General features: G+C 40.9%; 1 protein-coding gene across 8 annotated transcripts in view; it reads left to right on the top strand.

The window, feature by feature from the left end:
- The window catches only part of MDH1B (malate dehydrogenase 1B), a 40,400-nt gene that overhangs the window by 767 nt on the left and 26,107 nt on the right, over window positions 1-13,526 (top strand). For 3 of the 8 annotated variants that reach the window (XR_004027736.1, XM_003253990.4, XM_012501287.2), the window contains exons 2-5: window positions 3,940-4,052; window positions 7,877-8,011; window positions 8,206-8,348; window positions 9,750-10,246. Coding sequence is in view for 7 of the 8 variants with exons in the window: in XM_003253990.4 (XP_003254038.2) it covers window positions 3,940-4,052; window positions 7,877-8,011; window positions 8,206-8,348; window positions 9,750-10,246 (888 nt within the window). In the remaining variant the exon portion in view is untranslated. Of the gene's footprint in view, window positions 1-3,939; window positions 4,053-7,834; window positions 8,012-8,205; window positions 8,349-9,749; window positions 10,247-13,526 lie in introns of all 8 variants that reach the window. The other 5 variants (XM_030802457.1, XM_030802456.1, XM_030802458.1 and 2 more) reach the window with 4 other exon arrangements.

Here is a 13,526-nt window from a genome sequence, read left to right as displayed (position 1 = left end):
ATTACAGGTGCTGAGTTGTGAAGGTGTGAGCTCAGGAGGCTATTCCAGATAAAAGCAGAGAGGCAGGAAGCTTCCTGGCCTAACAGAAGATCTGGATATGTGGGGCGTGACAGGACCTGGGGCTACAACAGGAGCCAGGTCCTTGCATTTCATGTACGTCAAGCAAAGGTGTTTGAACTGTATCCTGAAAGCAATGAGGAATTATAGAAAAATTTTAAGCAGGAGAGTAGTCTTAATGAGTTTGCATTTTAGGAAGCCTGTCTTGGCAGCAATGGAGAGAATGATTGAAAGTGCTGGTTGACAGCAAGGACTCAACTGAGAAGGCTTTTATTACAACAATCCATGGTACCTACCTCCTCTCCTCATAAAGTTTCTTAAAAGAGTAGACTGCTCTTCCATCTCCAGTTCTGCCTTCCAATCAATCTTGGAAGAAGGCTTCTACTTCTGCTTCCTGACAGAAACTGCTGTCACCAAAGTCACCACTGACTTTTATAGAAGCTGTTTAGTCTTTGACTTATTTGATCTCTTTGATGCATTGAACACAATTGACATCTACCATCCACAGAAGATTTTTTTTTTTTTTTGAGACAGGCTCTCACTTTGTCACCCAGGCTGGACTGCAGTGGTGCAATCATGGCTCACAGCAGCTTTGACCTCCTGGGCTCAAGCGATCCTCCCACCTCAGCCTCCCAAGTAGCTGGGACTACAGGCATGCACCAGCATGCCCAGCTAATTTTTGTATTTTTGTAGAGGTGGGGTTTTGTCATGTTGCCCACGCTGGTCTTAAACTCCTACGCTCAAGCGATTTGCCCACCTTGACCTCCCAAAGTGCCAAGATTACAGGCATGCACTACCGCACCTGGCCTGGAAGAATATTTTTGAACACTGACTAACTGTATGGTGGGAAGTCAGTGGAAAACACACTTGCAGAGAATGTTGCATGTATGACATTGGCAGGGCAGGGTTCTATAGGAACGATAGCAGGGGACCTTACTTAATCAGGTAAGGGCTTCCCAGAGGGAGAGATTTTAAGCAGCTCCCTGAAAGATGATAATGAATTACCTAACAGAGAAGAGGTAGAAAGGAGGGGAGCAATTTAGGCATGGGTAACTGGGAGTTGGGTTACAGCAAGGAGAACTAGTTTGGTGATAATTGAAAATATAAAATAAGCATAAAATTGAAATACGTTTATTAGGACTGAAGCAAATAGTACAAGGAAGAGAATTTCATAAGGTGAGGCTAGAGTTAGATAATGTAGATTCTTTTGAGCCACATTCAGTAGTTTAGACTTTATCCAGAGTACATGAAAGGTTTTTGGAAGGGGAGGAGGGCCTAATCAAATTTGAATTTTATCTGAATGTTACGGCTATAGTGTGGGAGAAAAAGACTGGATGCCAAGAGACCAGTTAGGAGACTAGTGCTATAGTCCAGGAGGGAGTTGATAGTGACCTGGCCTAGAGTGGCAAACAATGGAGATGGAGAGAAGTGAATGGATTGGAGAGATATTAGAGAGGCAGAATCTATAGAAGTGGATGTCTAATTGAGTGGAGGAGGGCAGATAAGGGAGAAAAAGAAGTTAAACATTGTTCCCAAGCAGAGGTTTGAATAATTGCAGAGATTAGGAGTCACTGAAAAAAAAAAAAAAACGCGGAAGAGTAGGCTTAATACTCTGGATACTCTTACTACTCTTAGATAATTAGGGAGATGGACATAAAAAATATAAGCAACTAAGCACATTTAGTAGGGGAATGGTGACAAAATACATCATAGACCTTCTGAGTGCCTATGAGACATTTTGAAGGAGATGGGAAAATACAGGAGGGTGCAGGCATCTAGATAAGGAGATAGATCTGAGCTGGAAATATAGATTGCTACTTGAAGCCAAGGGAATGAAGCAGATTGGCCAAAAAGAATATGTAAGTTATAAAGACAAAATGCTTCTCAGAATGATAACTTTTAATGGGTTGATAAAGGAATGGAAACCTGGAAAGGATAGAAAGGAGTGACCATAGAAGTAGGAGAACTGGGAGAATGCCCCCACTATCGCAGGTGTTTCAAAAGCTTGGAAGGGGGCAGTAGTGGCAAATGCTGCCAAGGGTCAACAAGAAAAGGATCGGAAAGTATCCGTTGGGTTTAGTGGCAAGGAAGTCTTCAGTGACCTTCAAGAGAATTGTGGGGTCTGCTACATTGCAGTGGATGAGAAATAAATGGAAGTGAAGAACTGAGGATGGCAAGTATAGGGGACTCTTTCAAGATATTCTGATCAAAAAGGACATATGAAAGGCAATAGCTAGAGGGGGAGATGAGTTTTTTGCCTCTTAGGACAGGAGAAACATAATATATTGAGTATATTTAAATATGACAGAAAGGGACTATTAGAAACAGATACAAGACTCTAGAAAGAGAGGATAATTAACTAAGCAAGGTTCCTATGAAGGCAGATGAGGGTGGGATTCAGAGCATAAGTGGTGGGATTAGATTAGACAGGAGGTAGGACTCCTCTTCCATTGAAATGAAGAAAGGAGGAAAGGATGAGTCCAAATGCAGACAGGCATATAGATGTGATGGAGGAGGTTGGAGATTTTCCAAACTAATGCCATTTTGTTTTGTTTGGATTGGTTTTTGTAAAGTAAAAAGCAAAGTTGTCTGTTGTGTTCTGATAATGCAAAGGAATGTTGGGGAGAAGGAAAAGATTTGGAGGAAGAGGAAAAAGTCTGGAATAGTAATGGTGGAGAACAGAAGAGAGTGCTGATCAGGGAAACAGAGGGATCTCCACACAGGGTTGAGGGCCAATTAAAGCTGGTGACCATGAATTTTAAAGGTGCCCTCCGCTTGGTTCTACCATGTTTCTGTAGTGGTGGCTAGCAGGTAGGACCCAGCTACAGAAAAGGCAAGTAATTGAGTTCATCCAGGATAAGGGGCTTTTATCACACTCATTTCCCAAAAGGATAGTGGAGAAAGATAATTTAAGACATGGACCAGAAAGTGGTTTGAAGAGATGAACCATAGATTTGAACTAGACAGGGTGACTGATAGACAGGGGTAGCTTCAGACAGGTTGATAACTTAGGAGTTAAGTTATCTTAACTGAGGAAGAATGCTACAGAGAGGGCTCTGCATTTTGCCCCATCCCTCCTGCTCTATCAGACACCCAATTCCATCTGATGTAGTGGCTTTAACTGCAACCTGGGTGTTGGTTGCTACAAATTGTGTGTCTGAAACCCTTACATGGCACCTGCACCCCACATATATATATATATATGTATGTATGTATGTATGTATGTATATGTGTATATATATATGTATGTATGAGTATATATATATATATATATATATATATATATATATATCCAGCTACTTGCTGATCATATCCAGTTAGACATACTACAAATACCTCCAACTGCACTTGACTAAAGTTAAATTTCTCATTCATGATTTTTCTCCAGTTAAGATCAACATCATCTGCCCAAGCTAGAAAACAGAAGTTATCCCAGATTCTTCTTTCCCACCCCCACAACTTCCTGACACACATCAAATCCAAAAGTGATTTTACCACCACTCCTGACTTCAAACTTTACCTTTTGGTGGCCATTAGTGAGTAGTTCATTATCAGTACTAATTCATGCTGAATTAGTAGTAGTTAGCAGCCTCCTAGAGGAAGTGAGGTCTAGCATATTACTAGAAGAGAATAAATATTCAGTAGGGTTTTTTTTCTTTCCACATTTTATTACTTAAGATTCTGACCTCTTACGAAGTTTATTTTATTTGTATTAATCTAATAAACATCAGAAGTTTGTGTAATAGCAGTTTATACTGCAACTTTATGTTATCAAATTATATCATAACTATGACTAATTCTGTAATTACATAGCAAATACTTAGAACTACATAATAATTTCTGCATGATGAAAGAAAACATTGCTAATTTGAATTTTTTTAGGTAGAGCAGATTGTCCATATTATGCTAAAACAGAACTTCTGGCAGACTATTTACAAAAGAATCTTCCTGATTTTCGGATACATAAAATCACACAACGTCCTGAGGTTTGGGAGGTAAGAAACCTTTATAGTTTGTTGAACTCACTCATGCACAAAATGTGTTTTAATTTGATTAAATATTAACTGGTGTATTAGATTGGCTTCTAGTAATGACTGTTCATGTACTAGTGATATTAGAATACTAGTAAAACAAGTCCCTACTTACCAGCCTCAAAATAATATTTATGTTTTTTTCCTAATACCTAGTAGAACAAATGAGACCCTAATCAATAAGTAGAATAAGTTTGACTGCACCCCCTGAAGAATCCAGGTAGCTTACACTGCACTTGTTAACTTTTCATTCTCCTTGGTATTGATTTCCAATGACTTATTTGGTATACCCTTCTTTGGGACTCTGTTTCCCCAGAAACAGACTTTGAGATGTAGATTTTGGTGAAGGGGCTTTACTGGGAAGTGGTCTTGGGAACAGCATTCTGAAACGGAATGAGGGTGGCAGGATTGGGTAAAGGGAGAAATTGAACTTCAACATAGCTGCAACAGAGGGCTCAGCAGATCCCACAGTGAACTCTTGATGGCCTTTCAGAACTATTCCAAACTGAGGCAAGGTAGCTGAGCTTTTGTGCTCCCTCCTCAACCAGCCATTGGATATCAGCTGTCCCTGGGAAGGAACTTAACCTTAGGCAAGGCAATTTTCTTGGGCTGAAGTCAATTCCTAGACAGAGAATGGAGTCAGACTTTAAGTTATCAGCCTCTAATACACCAGGGGCCTGGGAGAGTGAGTGCCTCATTTGTGAAGGGGGAACCTGGAGTGTACATGACAGCACTGGCTACAGTCCACCTGTTATGCCTTTTGGATCCACATGCTCCCTATAATCAGTTCACACCATCTTGGAACAGCTCCTCCAGGATTCTGGTTGCCATCTTTCCCTGGGGAAACTTGATAAGAGAAAGGATAGTCAAATGAACTATAGTCTCCACTGCTCATAGTTTCAGGGCCAAACTGACACTTATCACCTCTTTTCTCTCCCTCTCTTCTCTACCATCCATTATAGATTTCCCTCACTCTCTACTGGTCTGGTCTTCAGCTAAGTTATATTATTTGCTGGGTTGGTAGTGCTTCTGTCACAATAAATGTTCTCTGGTTGGCACTGCCCACTGGCCTCTATTATTTCAGGATTTTATCATCTCAGTTGCCAGGGAGTTCAGGTGTGTAGCAGCATGTCCTTTAACAGCCTTGGCTACAATCATATGAAAAAATGCTCAACATTACAAGTTATTAGAGAAATGCAAATCAAAACCACAATGAGATTCCATCTCATACCGGTCAGAATGACCATTATTTAAAAGTCAAAAAATAACAGATGCTGGTGAGGTTGTTGAGAAAAAGGAACACTTATATACTATCGGTGGAAGCATAGAAAGATAGAAATAACATTCAACCCAGAAATCCCATTACTGTGTATACACCCCCGAAAATATAAATCATTCTTTTATAAAGACACATGCACACATGTGTTCATTGCAACACTAGTCACAATAGTGAAGACATGGAATCAACCTAAATGCCTGTCAATGATAGACTGGAGAAAGAAAATGTGGTACATATACATCATGAAATACTACACAGCCATAAAAGGAATGAGATTATGTCCTTTGCAGGGATATGGTTGGAGCTGGAGATCATTATCCTTAGCAAAGTAATACAGGAACAGAAAACCAAATACCACATATTCTCACTTAGAAGTGGGAGCTAAATGATAAGAATACATGGACACAGGGAGGGAAGCAACACACACTGGGGCCTATTGGAGGGTGAAGGGTGGGAGGAGGAAGAGGATCACGAGAAATAACTAATGGGCACTAGGCTGAACACCTGGGTGATGAAATAATTTGTAAAACAAACCCCCATGACACAGATTTACCTATGTAACCTGCACTTGTACCCCTGAACTTAAAATAGAAGTTTAAAAAAAGAAAAAAAAAACACAAAACAGCCTTGGCCTAGAATGGACAGCCACACTGGGCTTCTCAGTGACACCAGTGCACCCTTCTCAGTGCACCTCTCTCACCAGTGCATTCCTTATCACTTAGGTGCATGTCGTATCCTCCAGTCCCTTGCAGAGAACATGGTTGAATGGCGGGCTTTCTAGCCTTCCATAGTACCACGTTCACTAGTCTTTTTTTTTTTTTTGAAATGGAGTTTCGCCCTTGTCACCCAGGCTAGAGTGCAATGGCGCAATCTCGGCTCACTGCAACCTCCATCTCCCAGATTCAAGCAATTCTCCTGCCTCAGCCTCCTGAGTAGCTGGGATTACAGGCACCCACCACCACGCCCGGCTAAATTTTGTATTTTTAGTAGAGATGGAGTTTCACCATGTTGACCAGGCTTGTCTCGAACTCCTGACCTTAGATGTTGCCCCCACCTCGACCTCCCAAAGTGCTGGGATTATGGGTGTGAGCCACCACACCTGGCATCACTAGTCTTTTGATCCATTCTTCTACTGTCTTCCATGAAGTCTGGCATTTCTATTTTATTTAATTACTTTCTCCAAGTTTCTAAGAGCCAGTCTGGCAACATGTTGTCCCTGTCTTCTGAGGTCCTTGCCAGGGTATACAGTCTTGAATTACAGAAAAGTGATTCATACTAGTAAATTCTCCCTTGTCTAACTTCATGTTCCACTGTTGATTCAGCACTGTGAGGGTCCAGTCCTGTACATGCCCTCGCAGCTCCTGCTGGGACATTAACATGCTCTGCGGGGTGAAGAAGGTTTTTTGGGATAATGTCTCTTTCCTTCATGGGCCCAGTACTTCATTGGTCTGGCTATGGTGTGGCTAGAGGGGCCATGTTGGAATCCTCATGGCAGCACCGTTTGCTTTCAGTGAGATAAAGGCAGGCAGATCTTCAATATCAGCAAGGAAATTAGTTTCCAGGATTTTATTGGTAAGGTGGCCTCATTACCCATGCCTCCAATGACATGGTTTTTAAGACTGCTGCCATGTACTTTGCTGATAAAAATGTTTCTGTTTGACTCTACTCAGATCTTGTCATTGGAAGGCCTAGCCTATACAAATCAGATAATGATAATTTAAACTTTTTCTGATATTATCGGAAAGCTCCAAATAACTTTTAGCTTATTAATTTAGTCTGAACTACATAAACCACACTCACAGATTTAAAAAACAGTATCGAATTTTATATGCCCCTAAGACAGGAAATATTGCATATGTAGAAGAATAAGGGCAAAACTAGTTGAATTTTTTAAAAAATCAGTTGAGTTGGAACATGTAACCTCTCTTTAAGCTAAACACTTGCATCCCAGGTCTCCTCAGTACCTTTATTTGGTCAATTAATTTGAAGAATACGCTTGTTTTTTTTTTTTTTTTTTTTGAGACAGAGTCTCACTCTTTTGCCCAGGCCGGAGTGCAGTGGTGCTATCTCGGTTCACTGCAAGCTCCACCTCCTGGGTTCACGCCATTCTCCTGCCTCAGCCTCCCGAGTAGCTGGGACTACAGGCACCCGCCACCATGCCCTGCTAATTTTTTGTATTTTTAGTAGAGACGGGGTTTCACCGTGTTAGCCAGGATGGTCTTGATCTCCTGACCTCGTGATCCACCCACCTCGGCCTCCCAAAGTGCTGGGATTACAGGCGTGAGCCACCGCGCCCGGCCTAAGAATACGCTTTCTTATCTAATTAATCTGTTACTAACATCACTATTTTCTATATTTACAATTTACTCTTTAAAGATATCTAAATTATTTTATGTGTATGTAGTGACATTAAAAGCAACCTAGTATTATAATGTTTGAATTCTAAAGTATTAAATTGAATTTCCAGGCAGATTTAATATATGACTTCACTTGGAATATCATTCAACAGGATTGGCTAAAAGATGTGTGTGAAAAGAATCAGTGGAGTCACAAGAATTCCCCAATCATCTGGAGAGAGCTGTTGGATCGTGGAGGAAAGGGTTTGCTTTTGGGAGGATATAATGAGTTCCTGGAGCATGCCCAGGTATATAAGTTAACTTATCTGTTCTAACAATGATAATTCTCTTACATTATTTTATTTTTCACATATCTTGCTTTCTGAGACATTCTCTCATGTCTCTTTTTATTGTATTTTGACTTTAAACAAAAACTTTCCATTATAGCCAATTTCAACTAGTTATCTGTTCTGATACTGACTTTTTCTCTCCCAATATTTAGCTTTACTACAATGTCGCCTCTAGCATGACGACTGAGCTGATGATGGTAATTGCTCAAGAGAACCTGGGGGCACATATAGAAAAAGAGCAGGAGGAAGAAGCCCTGAAAACTTGCATCAACCCCTTGCAGGTCTGGATCACCAGGTAGGACAGTCAAATCCCAGGATTCATGAGATTTATTTTACATTTAGAAAGGACAATGAGATGGGATTAATTTCATGATGGAAGAATACCTGAATGTCAGGTTTGAAATTTGTGTGTATGTATACTTATATGTATATACATATACATATGCCTGTGTGTATGTGTGTGTGTTTGTATCCTCCATATAACTCATAAATGAGTTTTATATTTTACAGACACAAACACATACACTTGGTCTAAAAACAACTCTATAGCATGGCTGCTTTGCAGAAGCTCACCCTCTCTGACTGTTGCTCTGTCCCTCTTTCCCACTTGCTAGAGCTTTCTTTGGCTTTTCTCTATGCACCCACTCCCTCTCTGTAACCCCACTCCCCTCACCTTACTCCCTTTTGCTTTTCTCCTTCTCATGTGTGCTCCACTTTGCTCCCAGTCTGGGCACATGCAGTCTTTGTTGTCATACTCTCTCTCTTTCTTTCTCTGCACTGTCTCTCTGTCTCTCTTGCTCTCTCTCTCCCTCCCCTTCTCCTTTCCTCACCCCTCAGTTTGTCTTTTGCACTTTCCTGCTTATATGTGCATGTGTATCCTAATATATACTCATTTTTAAAATTGTTATTACGAAATATTTTAAATACAGAAAGGAGTTGAGAATAATGCAATAAACATCCATGATCCTATCACCCAGATTTAATAACTATCACATCTTCTTTAGATGTTTCAAAGAATTAAGTCAGTACAGATACTGTTGAAACCCCCGTTATACACCTCCCCAAACCCACTGTGAATACCAGAAATGCCCAGATGCGTTTCTGAACTTCCCGTGATGGGCATTACAGTTCACAGCTGGTAGTCACAGCTGTAGACAACTGCAGAATTGTGGCTACAGATACACCTTACATAGCCTATGTTGATCCTGCCATCTTTGTAAGGATTTTTCTGTGTAAGAATTTGGAAAAGATAGTCCTTTCCAAAAAAAAAAAAAAAAAAAAAAGGTCATTATTGTGTAGATGAGGTTGTATTTTTTAAAAAAGAGCTATGGCTAACTGAAACTTATATCTTTATCTTTTTAGGAGGAAATATAAACACATAATTACAGTAATATAATACAGTTTCTTTATTTTGATTTATGCATAGGGGGAATTCTGTTTTCTTTGAAAAACCTAATAAACAGGTATATTTCTTATTTGGGGACTTATTTCAGATGGCCAGAGCAAGGGATTGGTAGTGAGAAGTTTTTGTTCTACTTTTGACTTCTAGCCTTAGAATGTCAGTGCAGCTATGTGTGTGCTTATTTAAATATTAAACCACCCTATTGATGCACATGCAGAAATATCTATTAAGAATAAAGGCTTAAAAGGGACAAAGGATGTAACTATTCACAATGCAGCTTTGCATTTTTATCAGTGCCTCTGCTCCTGCCTGCTACAACCTAATTCCCATACTGACGAGCGGCGAGGTGTTTGGGATGCATACAGAAATTAGCATAACTCTATTTGACAACAAGCAGGCGGAAGAACATCTCAAAAGCCTTGTGGTGGAGACCCAAGACCTGGCGTCTCCCGTCCTGCGCAGTGTCTCCATCTGCACGAAGGTGGAGGAGGCCTTCCGCCAGGCCCATGTCATTGTGGTGCTGGACGACAGCACCGACAAGGAGGTGTTCACTCTGGAGGACTGCCTCCGAAGCAGGGTGCCTCTCTGCAGGCTCTACGGGTACCTGATAGAGAAAAATGCTCATGAGTCCGTCAGAGTCATCGTGGGAGGGAGAACGTTTGTAAACCTGAAGACAGTTTTACTCATGAGATATGCCCCACGCATTGCACACAACATTATTGCCGTGGCGCTGGGGGTGGAAGGTGAAGCGAAAGCCATACTGGCCAGAAAACTGAAGACAGCTCCTTCATGTGAGTGAATGTCTCTTTATGTTTTTGTTTTTATTTTGAAACAACATGATTTCAAAGCAGCTAGGAAGAACACCGCCCCTCTAGGAACATTCTGAGTATCTGGAATAGGAAGTATAAAACAGACATAAAGAACTTATTGTGTGATTTGACTACTGTGCAAACATTTTTTTTTTTTACTGGCTTTTGTGTCTGGCTTTTTCCATCTTTATAAAAATCAATAAATATTTAATAAGATACAATTTATATTATTCAGGTGATAATGTGACACATCGCATTCCATTTTTCCCAAGACAATAGTCAATTAAAGTAACTAGTGTTTTAAAAAAAATCAAAGCTATGTGCAAGTGGCTCTGCCCCACTTCCCACCCGTATGACCTTGAGCCGTCATTTAGTCTTGGGTGTATCGGTTTCCTCATCTGTAAAATGAGGGCGTTAACAGTGCCTATCTCTTAGAATTGATGTGAGGATTCAGTGAGATGTATTCCTAAAGTGCTAAGAAGAGTGTATGGCACATAATAAACATTTCCAAGGATGTTAAGCTTATCAATAGGATTATGATATCTGATCAGTTTCTGTTCCTATTAATCTTTGAACTGGTAAATACCAGAATCATATGAAGATGAGAAGATGAGACTAGATCAGAAAATTGATTGTTGTATTTGAAAAGGGAGATAATATTGGACATATTTTAGCTGCTTCTGCCCTTAGATGGAGCAGGTGCAACAGTGTCCATTGAGAAGGGAAGGAGATGCCAGGCATTCTCTCAGGCAAAATTGGAAAGACAATGAAATGTGAGCCTAGAATGTTCTCAGTCAGGACAATTAGGCTTCAGTGAACCCCTAACATTATAGCCAGAGCTGTATTTTCTTTTTTGTTACAATGAAACTCTGTAAATCATAATTTCCAGTATTCTTGCATACATATCTTTAGTATTTTATCCCCACAGTCACTACAACACTCAACCAAATTGATGCTAAAATTATTCAGAAGGAAATGAAAACTTTTTTCTATTTTATCTCTGTGATCAACCTTATAATTATATGTGTAGACAGTGACTTATCACAGAAAGTCTATGATACACTACTGAAAAGCATCAAGAAGAATCTAAAACAAGGTGTATGTGTGGGTGGGGTGTGGAGTTGAGGGGGGTTGGGGGCTTTCAGCCAGAAAGCTGCTGTCTTGTGGGTCTGCTGGTACCGTGACTCTAAGCTCCACTCTATGCAAATTCAATAAGCATGTGAGAAGCAGAAAAAAGAAAAATAGAGGAAAGTTGGTAAAAGGAAAAAGGCATTAGAGGGACAGAGTCCAAGTAGAACTGTCAGTGAGGCAGCAAGGAGACAGCCAGCAATGACCAAAGTTGAGCAAAACATCATGAAAGAGAAAAACCACCAAGGAAATGATTCAGGGATTATTCTAGATGCCAAGAGGGTGGCAAACCTTTTCAGAAAAGCAAGATTCATGATAACCCCTAAGTTCAGTTCATAAATCACTATTTATCAGACCATGCGTTATTGGCTCATCAGGACCCCTTCTGTTGCAAAAAAGTCAACTCAAAGTAACTGAAGTCACCAGGTACCATGGCTCACACCTGTAATTCCAGCTACTTGGGAGGCTGAGGTGGGAGGATCACTTGAGCCCAGGAGTTTGAGGCTGCAAGTGAACCATGAGGCTGCAGTGAGCCTGGCCAACAGAGCAAGACCTTGACTCAAAAAAATACAAAAAGTGATTGAAGTCAAGTAGAGAACTTTTTTCCCCACATAACTGAAAAACACAGGAGGTAGTTCTTATTTCAGACATAGCTGGATGCTGGGGCTCAAACGATGGTGCCAGGACATACCTGTGCTCTCTCTGCTGGCCTATCCCTCTGCTCTGCTCTCTGTGTTGATCTCCTTCTCAGTTCAGCCCTAAAAGTTGGCAGAATGGTCACTGGCATCCCAGACTCACATGCTTATAGTTTACGTACCCCAGGAGAATGAGGGCTTGCTTTCCCAATTGTTTGTGCAAAAAGGAGTACAAACTCATCGTCCAGGCTTGGACCACATGCCCATCTCTAAATCAATCATCATGGCCAGGGGCAGGGAGTGGGTGGGTGGAATCTGCATCTAATGCCTATAGGTGGACCTAAGGCGTGAGGACAGTCCCACCTGACAGATAGGGACTGACACTGGAGAAGGAGTAGTTATTTAAAGAAAAATCAAGATGCTCTTAACGAAAAAAAAAAAAAAAAAAAAAAGAAGAAGAAGAAGAAGGGAGAATTCATGCCAAGAGGGAAGAAAGCAGATGTCCACTATCATTTTCTGTAGCATAATTTAGGATGTTTAGAGCTATCAAGGGCCTCAAAGCTGATAAGAAAAATGAAACCCAGCACGAGTAAAAGGCTTCTTTAGGCTGTAGGAAGGAAGCCTACCATATGCTTACCTGGCCGAAGAATTATTTTCCCCATGTGGGATCCTATGAGCTCTAAACCCTGACTCCCACCCTCCCCTCCCGCCTACAACGTGCAGCTGAGGGACCCGGGAGCACATCACTAACTCCCCTGAAAGTTGGGTGGTGGAGGGAGAACTAGCTATTCCTACTGCATGAATCATTCTGATGGGGGCAGGAATCTCACAGGACAAAGGTAGACAGCGATGGTGGGCTACCAAAAATCTGTTTCCCGCTCTCTTCTGCTAGCCTCTCTCTACTATAGAGGCTCAAACAATCATCCCTTTTCTTAGCTTCATTGCAACTAGGAGTGGTTGAGTGATATAGTCTATTTGGGGTCCCCTGAGAAGAATATTTCAGTTTTTGAAAAGAGAAAAGGCAAAGAGGAAGCTTCTACCCCATCCTTTTCCCTATTGCCTGCCCTTGAACACAACTGTGTTAGGGTAATACTTGAACACAACTGTGTGAGAGAGGTTGATAGTTGGAGCTGCTGCAGCCATTTTATGATCGTGAGGGGAAGGCCAAGAGAATCACATCTCTGAGCTGCTGAACCAGCACATGTCACTGCCTACCATGAATTACCTGGGAAAAGTAGTCCTTCCAGTTAAGCCAGTCAGTAGGATATTCTGTTAGTTGAAGACAAAAGCAATCTTATACAGGAGAGGAGGGAAGAAGTTAATCTCCACAGTAAGAAGTGGTGTGGACTTAAAAGTGATTAAGTTTTTAGGCAAATAAATAAGTTAAATAAGTAAATAAAATTATTTATTTAAAGTTTTCATAGAACATTCCTAGATAGTTAACAATGATAAAATCATATTGAATCCCAATGCCTATTTCTCTCTAACCACTATGGTCT

Source organism: Nomascus leucogenys, chromosome 22a (genome assembly GCF_006542625.1).
Source record: "Nomascus leucogenys isolate Asia chromosome 22a, Asia_NLE_v1, whole genome shotgun sequence".
NCBI lineage: Eukaryota > Metazoa > Chordata > Mammalia > Primates > Hylobatidae > Nomascus > Nomascus leucogenys.
The sequence above is the reverse complement of the archived record's forward strand: the minus strand, read 5'-3'. Positions and strand labels throughout refer to the sequence as shown.